The 13983-nt window shown below is 44.2% G+C and overlaps 1 protein-coding gene and 1 long non-coding RNA gene across 2 annotated transcripts; one reads left to right on the top strand and one right to left on the bottom strand.

Annotated features, from left to right (window-relative positions):
- The first annotated feature begins 3939 nt into the window (after positions 1-3939).
- LOC102402960 (HIG1 domain family member 1A, mitochondrial) lies at positions 3940-5014 on the top strand. The gene has a single exon (XM_006047646.4). The coding sequence runs from the start codon at positions 4000-4002 to the stop codon at positions 4279-4281; it is 282 nt and encodes a 93-aa protein (XP_006047708.1). The 5' UTR covers positions 3940-3999; the 3' UTR covers positions 4282-5014.
- Positions 5015-12141: 7127 nt separating this feature from the next.
- LOC123330316 lies at positions 12142-13723 on the bottom strand. Its single transcript, XR_006546148.2, has 2 exons — positions 12534-13723; positions 12142-12271 (listed from the first exon to the last, which is right to left on the bottom strand). It is a non-coding gene; the product is annotated as an uncharacterized LOC123330316 (long non-coding RNA).
- Positions 13724-13983: the final 260 nt, after the last annotated feature.

Genomic DNA, 13983 nt, shown 5'->3' with positions numbered 1-13983 from the left:
TGAGTAATAAACAGAGGTTTGCCAGGTAGGTGAAGGGTGAGAGGGCAGCCCAGGCCAAGGAAACAACACAAGTACCTCTCCAAAAAACATCTTATGATGTGAGATAAGAAGAATCTTGAAAGAACTATAAACTTTGCCATAGGAGTTCAAAGAATTCCAGAGAAATTCCCAGATTTTAAAAAAAAAATGCAGTGATGTTTGCCTCTCAATACAAGAAAGGGTGCCTGAATCTGGTGCTGGCCTGATTCTCCTCCCTCTGCTTCTGTAGGGAATGTCTTGGAGACAGCTCATGCTAAAAGCCCTTAGTAATGTTTTCCTCCGAAGACACACCGATTCCCCACTGGATAATTAGGATAGAGCTGAACCTTCCGGGAAGGTTCGAGAAGGATATTGCCTTCCCAAAGGCCCTAAACTGCCGCAGCCCAGGGACCAGGGCTCCTTAATGATGCATTTTATCCCCATTTGAATCTCATTTTCCATTTTGTAAGGGCTTGTACCTTTTTTTAGCTAGATGAGCTTGTTTTAAAAGCTGTCTATTTTATGCATGCGAACAGGTAAAAATGGAAAAAAGGGCTGCACTTGATAAGCCAGTGACTTCCTTCTATAAAGTATTCTATAATGAGTGAGGACGGTGTGACTTTTCATTCTTACAGACCTGGGCTGCTCTATAGCCAATGCAATTGTCTCCAACCTGCTCCCACCCCACCTGACTCTGAGATCAAGAAGGATCTCTCTGGGCTGGGATCCTGCAGTGCACACTGTCAGAGTGGATATCTGGGAACTGGTACAAGGGCCATGGGGACCAAAATGACTGAGGTTAAGCTCAGGGAAGGACAGGAGGGTCCCCAACTAACAGCAAATGGGGCTGAGAGGACAGGATACTGCAGTGTCATCTGACCCTGAGTTTCAGGAATTCTCTTTGGGAATTTTATGTTATTCATAAAAAGCAGTATCTATGACCTTGGAAACATGTTAAAACCCTCTGCAGTCAGGGAGTGCTGTGGTGACCCAGGCTAACACTGGTGGTGGGGTGGGTGTGGGTGGGAGAACTGTAATAGCAGCGGGTGGAGGGGTCAGAATTGACTCCGGGGAGAGCCTGCACAGCCTCCAGGGGACTCCTTTGTTCCAGCTCCTCAGGCCAGAGAGAAGCACTCTGACCTCCTGACTCCAGAAACTGGTTCCTCTGGGAATGAATACTTCCCAGTGATCTTTTAGTCCCAGGGGATTTTTTTTTCCCCCGCCAGAGGCTAGGTTCACAAGCCAAGTGTGAACAAAGGGTGTGCAGTCAAACACCCTTGGAGGCCTAATAGGTATCATTTCTGGGGATGCTGCTGAGGCCGTGGGCCCAGACTTCACCAGGGGCCCTTCATACTCCCCAGCACTGAAGCTGGTAGTCAGGGACCTCCTCTATCACTGGCACCCAGGCCAGCTTGGCTGTGCTACAGACCTTCATGTGTGGGTCAAACTTTAGCTGGTACCTCAGGGGTTGAAAAAGGATACACAACTCTGGGCATTAGCCCCCCAGAACCTTAGGCCTCAGACTTAATGACTGGGCTCCCGCTTTGTCCCAGGGATCCAGCCCCACCAGGACATAAGAGGAAAGGGAACAGCTGTTTACTATGCCAGGAACAAGCACTACGTGTAGAGTTCTGTCTTTACCTTCCTTTTCTCATTTAATTCTCCCAGCCACCCTTTGAAGTAAATAAGACTGATGCCCAGAAAGGAAAACTGACCTACTCAAAATCACACAGCATGAATATATTGTATAGCACAGGGAAATACAAACATTATTTTGTAATAACTTTAAATGGAGCATAATATATAAAAATACTGAATCACTAGGTTGTACACCTGAGACTAATATTGTAAGTCAACTATACTTCAATCTTTAAAAATCAAACAGAATGAGAAGCTCCTCCAACTTCTGTTTCAGAGAAAACAAGTGCTGAAAACAACCCCAAATACTAGATGAGACATGAAAAACCCTTTTTAAAAAGTATCAAAAAACTGGCAAGAGAGAAAGGAATAAGGTCAAATCAAAAGAGAGGCAAGAATTGTGAAAAGTAAGGAGCACCAAAGTCATTTTGGCTCTGTGGGTGTTGGCAGCTACAGGTATATGTAAATATCAGTCTGAATGGCTTTGAGGGACAATGGGGACAAATGCTAAAACTTGGGGCCTGTCACAAGTCAGGGACCTACCAGGAGACCCTCTTAGATTAAGCTGGCACCCTAGAAGGCCTTACCTCCAGGGGAAGGCAAAAGAAGAGGGGAGGGTATGTCCCTGAGCACCTGTAACCACAAGCTAGACTCCTTACAGAGTAGCTGCCCAAATTCACATCATTGAGTGGTTCAAAATGGCTCAAGTCATGAATTCAGTTCAAAGCACTCCTGGACTGCTGTCTGGCAGAGGATAAATACTCTCTGGAGGAAGGCAGCTCCACCTCAGGCTTCAGCAAATAACTATCAGTAAAATTTCAAGTAACTTTGAGCAGTACACAAGTCAAAAGTAACCAAGTACACAAGGAAACAACGAACAAAAACCAGCAGAGACCACAGACATGGATGTACAACAACTTCAGATAGCAGACAGATTATAAGCCAATCATGCATACTATGCGTAATGAAATGAAAGACAAGCTTGAAAATATCTGCAGGAAGTAGAAAACTATAAAATGTAACCAAACCAATTTGAGAAAGAAGTAAAGGGAACTTCCAGAAATACAAAATCACATAACTGAAATTTTAAAATGCATTGAAAAAAAAATACATATGTATAACTGAATCACTTTGCTCTACACCTGAGATTAACACAGCATTATTAATCAACTATATTTCAATACAAATTTTTTTAAATAAAATGCATAAGATTAGATTTAGCAAAAGGGACAACTTGTGAACTGGGAGGTGGATTAGAAATAAACAACAGAAAACAGCACAGAGGGACCAAAAGATAGAAAATATGGAATAAAAGCTTAAAAGACACAGAAAAGGAGTGGTGTATCATTAGTAGGAGTTCTGGTAAGAGAGGAGAAAGAAGAGAAGAGAGGCAATACTTGAAGACATACTGGGTAAGAATTTTCCAGAACTTGTAAGAGATGCCATTCACAGAGGTTAAGTATCCCAAGAAATTCCAAGCAGGATTGAAAACAGAAGAGGAAAAGAAAGAAATACACCCTTAAACACATACAGTAAACTGCAGAAAATACGGGCTAGAGAGGGAGAATCAAAGAAAAAGTCAGTGTGCTTAGATTACAGCTGATTTATCAATGGCAACAACAGAAGCTGGGAGTGGGAGAGACCTGACAGGCCAGAATTCTTTATTTGGTGAAAATAACTCATTCACTCTATGAAAGAGCACAAAACAAACATTTTTCAGATGAACAAAACCTGAGAGAATGTATAACCAAGGAATTCTCATTAAAGGATATTGTAAAGAATGTATATTAGGCTAAAAAAAAAAAAAAAGGCTACAAATGAACTTATCTATGAAATAGAAATAAGATTACAGATGTAGAAAACAAACTTGTGGTGACCAGGTAGGAGGAGGCGAGGGGTAAACTGGAAGATTAAGATTGACATATACACACTACTATACATAAAATTGGAGAAGGCAATGGCACCCCACTCCAGTACTCTTGCTTGGAAAATCCCATGGACGGAGGAGCCTGTTAGGCTGCAATCCATGGGTCGCTAAGAGTCAGACATGACTGAGCGACTTCACTTTCACTTTTCACTTTCATGCATTGGAGAAGGAAATGGCAACCCACTCCAGTGTTCTTGCCTGGAGAATCCCAGGGACGGGGGAGCCAGGTGGGCTGCCGTCTATGGGGTCGCACAGAGTCGGACACGACTGAAGTGACTTAGCATAGCATACATAAAATAGATAACTAATAAGAACCACTGTAGAGTACAGAGAACTCTACTCAATACTCTGTAATGGGTCAGAATCCGGTAGGAACCTGAAACGTCTTGAAGTTGTCTGAAGATTCTTCAATCACTATGTCAAGCGACACAGATATTTCTCTTTCTTCATATGATGAAGATCAGGGATCTAAACTTATCCGAAAAGCTAGAGAGGCACCATTTGTCCCCATTGGAATGGCAGGTTTTGCAGCAATTGTTGCATATGGATTATATATATTGAAGAGCAGGGGAAATACTAAAATGTCTGTTCACCTGATCCACATGCGTGTGGCAGCCCAAGGCTTTGTTGTGGGAGCAATGACTCTTGGTATGGGCTATTCCCTGTATCAAGAATTCTGGGGAAAACCTAAACCTTAGAAGAGGAGATTCTGTCTTGGTCTTGTTGGTGGTGCTTGCTTTAGTTAGACATCTCATATTGAGGTTATATGTTTATGCTGAAAATAAATTGTTTGGGTCAGACAAGAACATGGTAATTTGAATACTAGCTTCCTTTCTTGCAGGCTTGATTGCCTGGTGACCAAGTTACTGGTGACTAGTTCACTAGCTAGGTAATTCAGGAGAGTCAGATCAGCACAAAAGAAACATGTCACTTTTAAATATACTTGATAGTGGTACCTGTCCACCTTCTTAAACTCTTCTGTTGAAATTAGTTCTAAAGAAGACAACATGCCAATCCTGAAAATGCTCCCAGTTGCTGCAGAATATCATATGCTTTTGATGGAATGTAGGAATCCTATTTACCCCAGTTAATTTAACTTTCTGACGGCCTTGTGGACTGAGTACTGTTTTAAGGGCTGGTTGGCTCTTGAGGAACCCTTTCAGAACAGTGCATGGAATACAACATTATGAACCTCCCTGCAAGTCTGTGTGTGTTTTTAAACGAAAACTAAAAAGCTGGTAACAGAGCCACTTTGAAGTAGTATTTATTTTAGAATCATAGTTATAAACATGAGAGTAACTTAACTTGTGGATCCCTTTTAGCTTTTTTGTAATTGCAGAATTATATTTTGCTGCTGTTATATTAGAATAATTTTAAATTATTTTGAAACATGCATTTTAAGAGCTAATGCAAAGGTAAATGAAAAACACTTTTTAAATGTGTGCAGTATGTTTATTTTCTCCAAAAGTATCATCAACTAAATAAAATGCCTATAATGGAAGTCATTGATGAGCAAGCTGGTTTGGTCAGACATTATACAAACTTTGGTATATCACAGAATGCTTTGTTGTACTGGTGAAATTCTCATCTAACCTGAAATTACATTCCATGGTGATAACATGGTAAATGTAGTGTTATTAAAGTAAATGAACACAGACATACACAAAATACTCTGTAATGGCCTATATGAAAAAAGAATCTAAAAAAGAGTGTGTGTATATATATATATACACACATATAAACTGAGTCACTTTGCTGTATACCTGAAACCAACACAACTCTGTAAATCAACCATACCCCTAATAAAAATTGTAAATGGATGTACAGTAGGCAGAAAAAAAAATTATCCCAGATGGAAAATCTGAGATGCTAAAGGTATGAAGAGCCAAAAAAAAAAGTAGTAAATATGTGGGTAAAGCCAAACAAACATTTGCTGTATAATATAACAGGAATTATAAGGTCCTTTGAGGTCACAGTAAAACCAGAGAGAATTAAAGCACATTACAATAATGTAACAGTCAGGAGGGGGTAGACAGGGTTAAAATGTTTCAAGATTTTGCAAAGAGGAAGTTAAATTGATTAACCTTAGATCTTGATAGGTAGGCATGTGGTAATGTCTAAGAAATCTAAAAGGAAAAAGAAAAAGAAATACAGTGTATAACTTTCAATTAATAGAGAAAAAAAGACTAATAAAATAATAAATTCAAAAGAAAAATAAACACAAAAAAATGAGAAAAATAAGAAGCACAAAATAGGATAGTGGATTCAAGATCACTGTGTGTGTGAGTGTGTGTGTGTGTGTGTGTGTGTGTGTGAAGCTGGCTTCATTTCTGGCTCCACACAACCTTGGAAACTCATCCTCCATCCCGAGCATCCCCACTGCCTCCTGACACAGCCCCCAGCATTACTTGTCTACTTGTCTACGGCATGGGCTTCACATCCTGCCCCTTCCAGTGACCCTCCAGCAGGGTCGGGCTCCCTAAGGGTAGAGACTCAGCATGGCATTAACAGTGATCATCTGTTGAGTGCCTCCTGACTGACTGTAGGCACACACTGTGCACGCCACAGCCATATCCTCATTTACTCCTCACAGCTACTTCGCATGTTGGTTGTGACATCATCTCAGTTCTACTAATGAGGAAACTGAGGCTTTGAGAAGTGAACTAACTTGCCCAAGGTTACCCAACTATGAAGCCAAGGTTACCCAACCTGCGCCTGTTTGTCTAATTCAGAGGTCATACCCCTGAAACATTAAGCTGGCATTCAAGGATTTTAGCTGGGGGCAGAGGTATGGTAAAATACCTACGACATAAAATATACCATCTGACCATTTTTATATGCCCAGTTCAGTGGTGTTAAGAACAGCCACATTGTTGTGCAACCATCACCCATCCATCTCCAAAACACTTCATGTTACAAAGCTGAAAGTCTGTACCATTAAACAACTCCCTTCTCCCTCCCCCAAGTCCCTGACAGACACCATTCTACCTTCTGCCTCTTGGTTTTCCAGGAATATATACCGACTGGTCCCAAGCTCCCATCTAACCATTTCAGCCTACACTCAGGCAACTTAGTCCTGTCCTCTGAGTATGCCCTGCATGATCCTAACTCCTTGCCTCTGCTCACGCAGATTCCTCCTCCTGCAATTTCCTTCTCCAAGCCCTAGTCTTCTGAAGTCTCATCCTAAATGTCTCCTCTCCAGGAAATAGCTCCTGCCTTTATCGACTGTCAGGGACTTGCATCATGCCCAAGTTATGTGTTTACATGTCACCTGCCCTACTGGGCGGCGAGTTTACTAAGAGCCGGGACCGTGCATGGTTTGTCCTTCAGCCCCCAAAGTACCCTCTGCAGTGCATGGTGTGCATGTTTTCTGAAACCTTTAAATCCAGTTCAAGCGGACTGGTAGAGGCTGCTCACAAGCAGATCCTTTCCCAAGAAGTGCAGCTTGAAGGACAGGGCACTTTCTCCTGGAGCTGGGCACCGAAAGCATTCCTGCCCTCCCTGTGGGGCAGCAGTGGAGAAGTTTCTGTAGGCAGGGATGCTCCTGGTGGTGGAAGGGCTGCTTCTGAGCTCAGGACCCCTCTTATATAGCACCTCAACTTCAGGAATGAGCTCCAGCTCCTATTAAGCCCCAGCCTCCAGCCCTGAGAACAGTTTGCATCTCTATGACACCACAGCATGTTTCCTCTCCAGAATTCACAGGAAAACTATTAACTACAGCTGGCAAACCTCTCACCTTCCTTGTAAGACTCAGACCCGGGCAAATCAAACCAAAGCAATCACTGCCAATTTGGTGCTGCACTGATGAGGCCAGGGGCTGAGGAGATACAGTGGAATGAGGAAGGATCAGTCCCGTTCCTGCCCAGGAGGAGCTTACAGTCTAGGTGGGGAGATAAGACACAGGGGAAAGCTATGCAGAGGAAAATGAGATTAGGCCCAATTACCAGTTGCAGGCCATAGGGGAAGAGATTCCACAAGACTGAGCCTCAGAGACAGGCTTAGCACATGTGAGGGGAGCCAGGACTGAGGGAGCCAGGGCCAGAACAGGCCCGTGCAGCTGAGAGAATCTGGGACCCAAGCTGATTCTCAGGCGACTGAGCACAGGGTCATTCCTATGTGCAAAAATGAGGGACTGGAAGAAGGGTGTAGACCAGGTATGGGGTGTGACCTTGAGGTGACCAGCTTAGATAGGTGGACAGAGGGCTGATGCAAGGGTCGGGGAAAGGAAGGTGAGGTTGGAAATGGGCCAAGCTGGGGACACCAGGCTGAGAAGCTTGGGTCTTGATGGGGACAGGGCTGAGGAAGCACTGAGGAAGATACAGCAGGCAGCGCCCCCCGACCCCTCCCGCTTCTTTCTCCACAGACTCGGCGCAGGGAGCTGACCCCTGAACCCTGCAGAAGCACTCCCTTTCCAGACCCAAAAACAGTAGAAGAAAAAAATAAAGCCTAGATCCACTCAGAAAAGGGTAAACCAGCCTCTCCCAAACTTTCCTTTGATTTGCCCCCAAGACCTTAAATACACCCTTTCAACCCCTTCATTCATCGCAGTTGCTTTTCTTTGAAACCATCAACAAATGTGGGGCTATAGTTTGTCTTGCTGGCAGGAAAATTCCACACACAACTTGCAGCATTTAAAGGGTGGGAATTGCTGGCCTGGGAGTAGAAGTCTGAGTGTGTTTCTTTTCTGGACCCAGGAGTTAAGTTGCATTGTGATGAGCTAGTTGGGTAATCTTGAGCAGGTCACTGAATCTTATGAAACCTCAATTTGCTCACATCTGATATGAAGATAACAATACTTGCTCCCACTCAGGAAGGCTTGCCTACCTTCCAAGCACATGGGTGTCTGTAAGTGTCAACTAGGATGTCAGGCTAGTTGAGATTCCACTTGTTTTTAAGAATTCTAAAATTTGCTTCTCTCTCCCAGCAGGGAGTTCCGGACCCTCTGGCTGTCACTGTAAGAGATAAATATCTGGGAAGGCACATTGTCACCAACACTACTGTCCATCAAGGCTGGAATGGCCTCAAACGGATGCTGTCCTGGTCTTTGCCTCCGTGACCAATGCCAGATGGGCATGCTCCAGGACATCCAGAGCAGGGGGAAGGGGGACAGTGTCCCCACCAAGTGCTTGAGTGTGAGCAGGAGATCAGAGGCTGAACAGCTTAGGAGACATCAGAGACAGGACAGTGGCTTCGGGAAGAGGTGGAAATGTGGAAGTGTGGGGGTGGGGAGAGGACAGAATACTAACTCACCCAGAGCACCAGGAATCTTGGAGGAAAATGGCTGAACCTAGACCCTTACCTCACACTGTATACAAGCATTTCAATGGATCATTGACTTCAATGTAAGAACTAACATTATAAAATGACTAGAAAAAAATACAGGAGAAATCTTTTATGGCCTTGGATTTGGCAAAGATTTCCTATATGATACTCAAAAAGCACAAGCTCTGAAAGTCTTCATCAAGATTTAAAACTTTTGTGCTTCAAAATACATTGCTACAAAAATTAAAAGGTAAGCACGGACTAGGATAAAATATTTGCAAACCATGTATCCACCAAAAGGCAAATTTTGGTGAATATATATATATATAATATAAATTATATAAATGTTCAGTTCAGTTCAGTTCAGTCGCTCAGTCGTGTCCGACTCTTTGCGACCCCATGAATAGCAACACTCCAGGCCTCCCTGTCCATCACCAAATCCTGCAGTTCACTCAGACTCATGTCCATCAAGTCAGTGATGCCATCCAGCCATCTCATCCTCTGTTGTCCCCTTCTCCTCTTGCCCCCAATCCCTCCCAGAATCAGAGTCTTTTCCAATGAGTCAACTCTTCGCATGAGGTGGCCAAAGTACTGGAGTTTCAGCTTTAGCATCATTCCTTCCAAAGAAATCCCAGGGCTGATCTCCTTCAGAATGGACTGGTTGGATAAGCAAGTATAAACTTTAGTCTCCTTGATGTTTCAATATAGTTGTTACCTGATTCCATTTTACCACAGAAACTGTCAATAAGTTCCCAGAAAGAATATAATATATTTGAATAGATATTTGAAATACAAACCTTTTGGTGGATATACAGTTTGTAAATATTTAAATATAATATATAATCTAAAAATATTTTCTAAACCTAAGATATATTTTAATTTTAATGTATAATATGTAACATATAAAATATGTTATAATTATTTTACCTATTATATTAATGTGAACAACCCAGATTTAAAAATGGGCAAAGAATTTGAAGGGACACTTCACCAAAGAAAATATATGGATGGCAAATAAACACATGAAAAATGTTCAACATCACTAGTTATTTGGGAAATAACTAATGGTAAGTTAATAAGATACCATGACACATCCCCTGGAATGGCTAAAATTTAAAAGACCAATCAATTCTGAATGTTGACAGGGATAGGGAGAAACTGTAAGTGGAAATGTAAAATGATTCAACTATTCTGGGGAGAAGTTTGGCAGGTTTTTTTTAAAGTTAGACACATGAGCCAGCCATTTCATGCCCAAGAATCATAAAAACATATACTCACACAAATTCTTGTATTGATATATGAACATTCATTGAAGCTGTATTTCTAGTAGCTCCAAGCTAGAAACAACTCAAATGTCCATCAACATATTAATGGATAAACCACTTGTGGTATATTCATATGGTGGAATACTACTCAGCAACAAAAAGGAACAAAGTAATCATATATGCAACAACATAAATAATAATGTTGAGTAAAAGAAGGCAGATAAAAAAAATACACATACTGTATGATTCCACACACATCCAATTCTAGAAAAAGAAAACCAACCTATAGTGACTGACAGCAGATTGATGGGTGGCTGAGTGGGCAGAAGGGGCAGGAAGGTGGGGCTTCGAAGGGGCACAAGGAAATGAGTGACGAATACGCTCAATGTCCTGACGGTGGTGATGGCTTCACAGGGGAGACCTAGGTCAAACTAATCAAATTGTATTCTTCAAACATGTGAGTTTACTACACATCAATTATACTTCAATAAGGCTATTCAAAAGAAGGAGGAGGAGGGAACGTGGCAGCCTTTGGCCCCTTGGTGGAGACCAGTCACTCTGCTCTCCTGGTTGGGTGCAGGCGTGGGTGTGGGGTTTATCTACAGAACTATGTCTCCTCTGCCATCCAGCTATTCTTTACCTATTTGGCTATATCTCCCCCAGTTGTTTCAAGTTTCTCAAAGGCAGGGCAGTGCCTTCTGTGTCCAGCCTCTCCCCCTGGGGAAGAGGAAGACAAGGATGGAGCAGCCTCCATGGGGAGCAGAAAAAGGGCTGGTTTTTCACTGGGACCAGTGGTGATGACATGAGGATCCTGGAGAGTCCACCCAACCGAGTGGAGCATACAGATGGCTGTCATTCCTGCCTTGTTTGTGGGATGTGTAGCAACGTACTTGGGGAATACTCCTAACACTGCTGCAGAACTGGATAAGGCAGAGCTGAGAGATGCTGAGCCCTATCTGATTCCCGAAGGAGCTTACCCTTCAGGTCAGGCCTGTTGGACAAGATGGTTATTACAAAACCTACAACGAGTTGTGAAATAATTCTGGAGCCAGGAAGACAACGCTGTGTGCAAAGTACTCCTCCAGCAATTGACAGAACCCAAATTCCAATCTTTACCATCCTGACCTCGTTGAGATCTCTATGGTCCTCTGGACAGACTGTCATTCTGGCTGACTCACCCAGAGGTTGGTGACCTTGTAAAGCCAAATTCTTAACTCTCTCCCTTCTAGTACCTAGGCCAGCAATTCTTCATGACATCAGGGCTTGGCTTTCTGAGGGCCACATACTCGACTCCACATGAGGAAGTTAATTTCTATTGCATTCAAGCACTACAAGGGACTACAGTGGCAACGGTTCCCACTGTTGTTTTGTCGGTAAGTCGTTTTCAACTCTTTCGTGACCCCATGGATGGCAGCACGCCTGTCCATGGCTTTTCCCAGGCAAGAACACTGGAGTGGGCTGCCATTTCCTTCTCCAGGGGATCTTCCTGACCCAGGAATCAAACCTGTGTTTCCTGCATTGGCAGGTGAATTCTTTACCACTGAGCCACCAGGGAAGCCCAATGGTTACCATAGATTTATATAAACTGAAGTATGAACAAGGCTGAGAATGCAATTCCCCATCCTGCTGTCAGCCCTGCCAACAACTATGACCCTCCGTCACCCCTTGTGGATTATCCTCGACAGCATCAGCCTCACTGAAGGAAAGCCTGATTCAAAATGTTGACCACAGAGTGGACATTTGGGACTACTTCTTTCATGACCAAAGGAAAAACTGTTTCCTCCACTCACAATACTTCTGATACCAAATGTGTGGGGTTTTCCCTTACATTCAGCAATTCTGACCTAGAATTAGAACAGACCCTAAAGATAAAAGGCTCAGCCCCACAAGATTGCCCCTCTTCAGACAACCATCAGAAGTAGTGGGTCTTCCAGGTTACCCACACTTCCGACTCGGCTACAAATTGGGAGTTTCCATGACCCCCCTCTTCATGTTCCATAGTTTGCTCACAGAACTCAGGGAAGCACTATACTTACTATTATTGGTTTATTATAAAGGTTCCAAGTTGGGAACTGTCAAACAGAAGAGATCCAAGGAGCAAAGTATGGGGAAGGGGCACAGAGCTTCCATGTCCTCTGTGGGCACATCACCTGCCCAGCACCTTAAGAAAAGAAAGAAGAAAGTGTTAGTCGCTCAGTTGTGTCTAACACTTTGCGACCCATGGACTGGAGCCCACCAGGTTCCTCTGTTCATGGGATTTTCCAGGCAAGAATACTGGAGTGGGTTGCCATTTCCTCCTGCAGGAGATCTTCCCAACCCAGGGATCGAACCCACATCTCCTGTGTCTCCTGAATTGCAGGCAGATTCTTTACCAGCTGAGCCACTGGGGAAGCCACCACCAGCACCTTAACGCGTTCACTAACCTGGAAGCTCTCTGAAGCCCTTCATTTAAGAAGCTGAGATGCACATGAGCCTGAGACTCTCTGTTGCTGCAGCTGGCTTCCTGTCTCTGCTTTTCACTCGCCACTTCCCTCCAAGCCACCTTCCTCAGGCTTTGGCCTTCTCAGCTGTGAGACTCGTGTTCAGTCTTCACTCACTCTGTGGACTCATACCAAAGCTGGACTTCCTTGGCCTGACTCCTGAGTATCCCTGTGTCCAGCTGCTCTCTCCCTCCTCTGGCTATTTTGTCTCCTATCTGATCCAATCTGGCCTCACCCCACACCCACCTGCCAAAGTATCGAGTTGGCTGGTCGTGCCTTACAGGCATTCCCTGATCCCACTTGATGGAGGATAGTCTAGAAGGAATGAGGGGTATGACAAAGTACGGGGGTTCAGGGTAAGAAACTAGCAGCTCCTCAGGAATTAGATGGGAACAGGAGCTCGAGGCAGATTCATTCAAGATTTGAGAGATATGCTTGAGGGGGCCCTCATGACTGAGGGTGGAAGCTTCCTGGAGATCCCAGGAGCCAAGCTGAGATGCTAAGAGCGGCTAAGCTGGGCTTGAGGCCAGGAATCAGAGAGACTGAGGGAACTCAGCAATTGGCTGGAGACAGCTCTCAAACTGGGCACCTTTGTCATCTGGACTCCCTATGTTCTTGTCTGCAGCATCTCAGAGACACTGCTGGGCAAAGCACACCAGAGACTGGAAAGGCCAGAAGAGGAAGAGCCACAGTGGCCAAGAGAGCTCCACCCTGGGGTGCTCTGCTGGGTGCTCTGGAGAGGGTTACATGCTCACCTTGCAGACCTGGCTAGATAATCCCTAGGGCATGACACCACAGGTCTAGAACGTCAGAGTTCTCTTAGCTCCTTCAGGCCACACAGATACAGTTAGTAAATCCTGCCCTAAGGAATTTCATATTAACTGCTCCCATCTGTTTATCATCCAAAATCTAGAGTAGAGCTGGGATGAGGCAGGAAACACATATTACAGTTCAAGATGCCAGGATCTCAAACAAGCATCAGGGAGTTAATTTGGAAACGTATAATCAACTCCCAAGAAGAATGTGGCTCCAAGGCTTCTAAGAAATGAGAATGACGCTGAGATGCCAGCATCCACCTACGAGCAGCCATGTGGCATGTGCTGACCCAAACCAAGGCAGTGAGAAGCCCAGCGCTGAGCCTAGTTCTGCCACGATTTGCTGCAGGATCCTGGGCAGATCACTTCTTTCCTGGCTTCAGTTTCCTGGTCTTTATGACACTCCCTGCCCTGTGTCAGGCTGCACAGGGAGCCTCACCTGCTGAGCGCAGCTCAGTCTAACCGGCCTGATTCCCCAGTAAAGGCTCTCTGGGCTGTTGATCTTCCCCCATCAGAGAAACTGAACTTCTCTAAACCTCTGTGGCTCTTGGACAGCCTTTTGCTGGCACAGAGCACTT

The sequence above is a fragment of the Bubalus bubalis genome, chromosome 18 (assembly GCF_019923935.1).
Source record: "Bubalus bubalis isolate 160015118507 breed Murrah chromosome 18, NDDB_SH_1, whole genome shotgun sequence".
NCBI classification, from domain to species: domain Eukaryota; kingdom Metazoa; phylum Chordata; class Mammalia; order Artiodactyla; family Bovidae; genus Bubalus; species Bubalus bubalis.
This window is presented reverse-complemented; position numbering and strand designations above follow the sequence as displayed.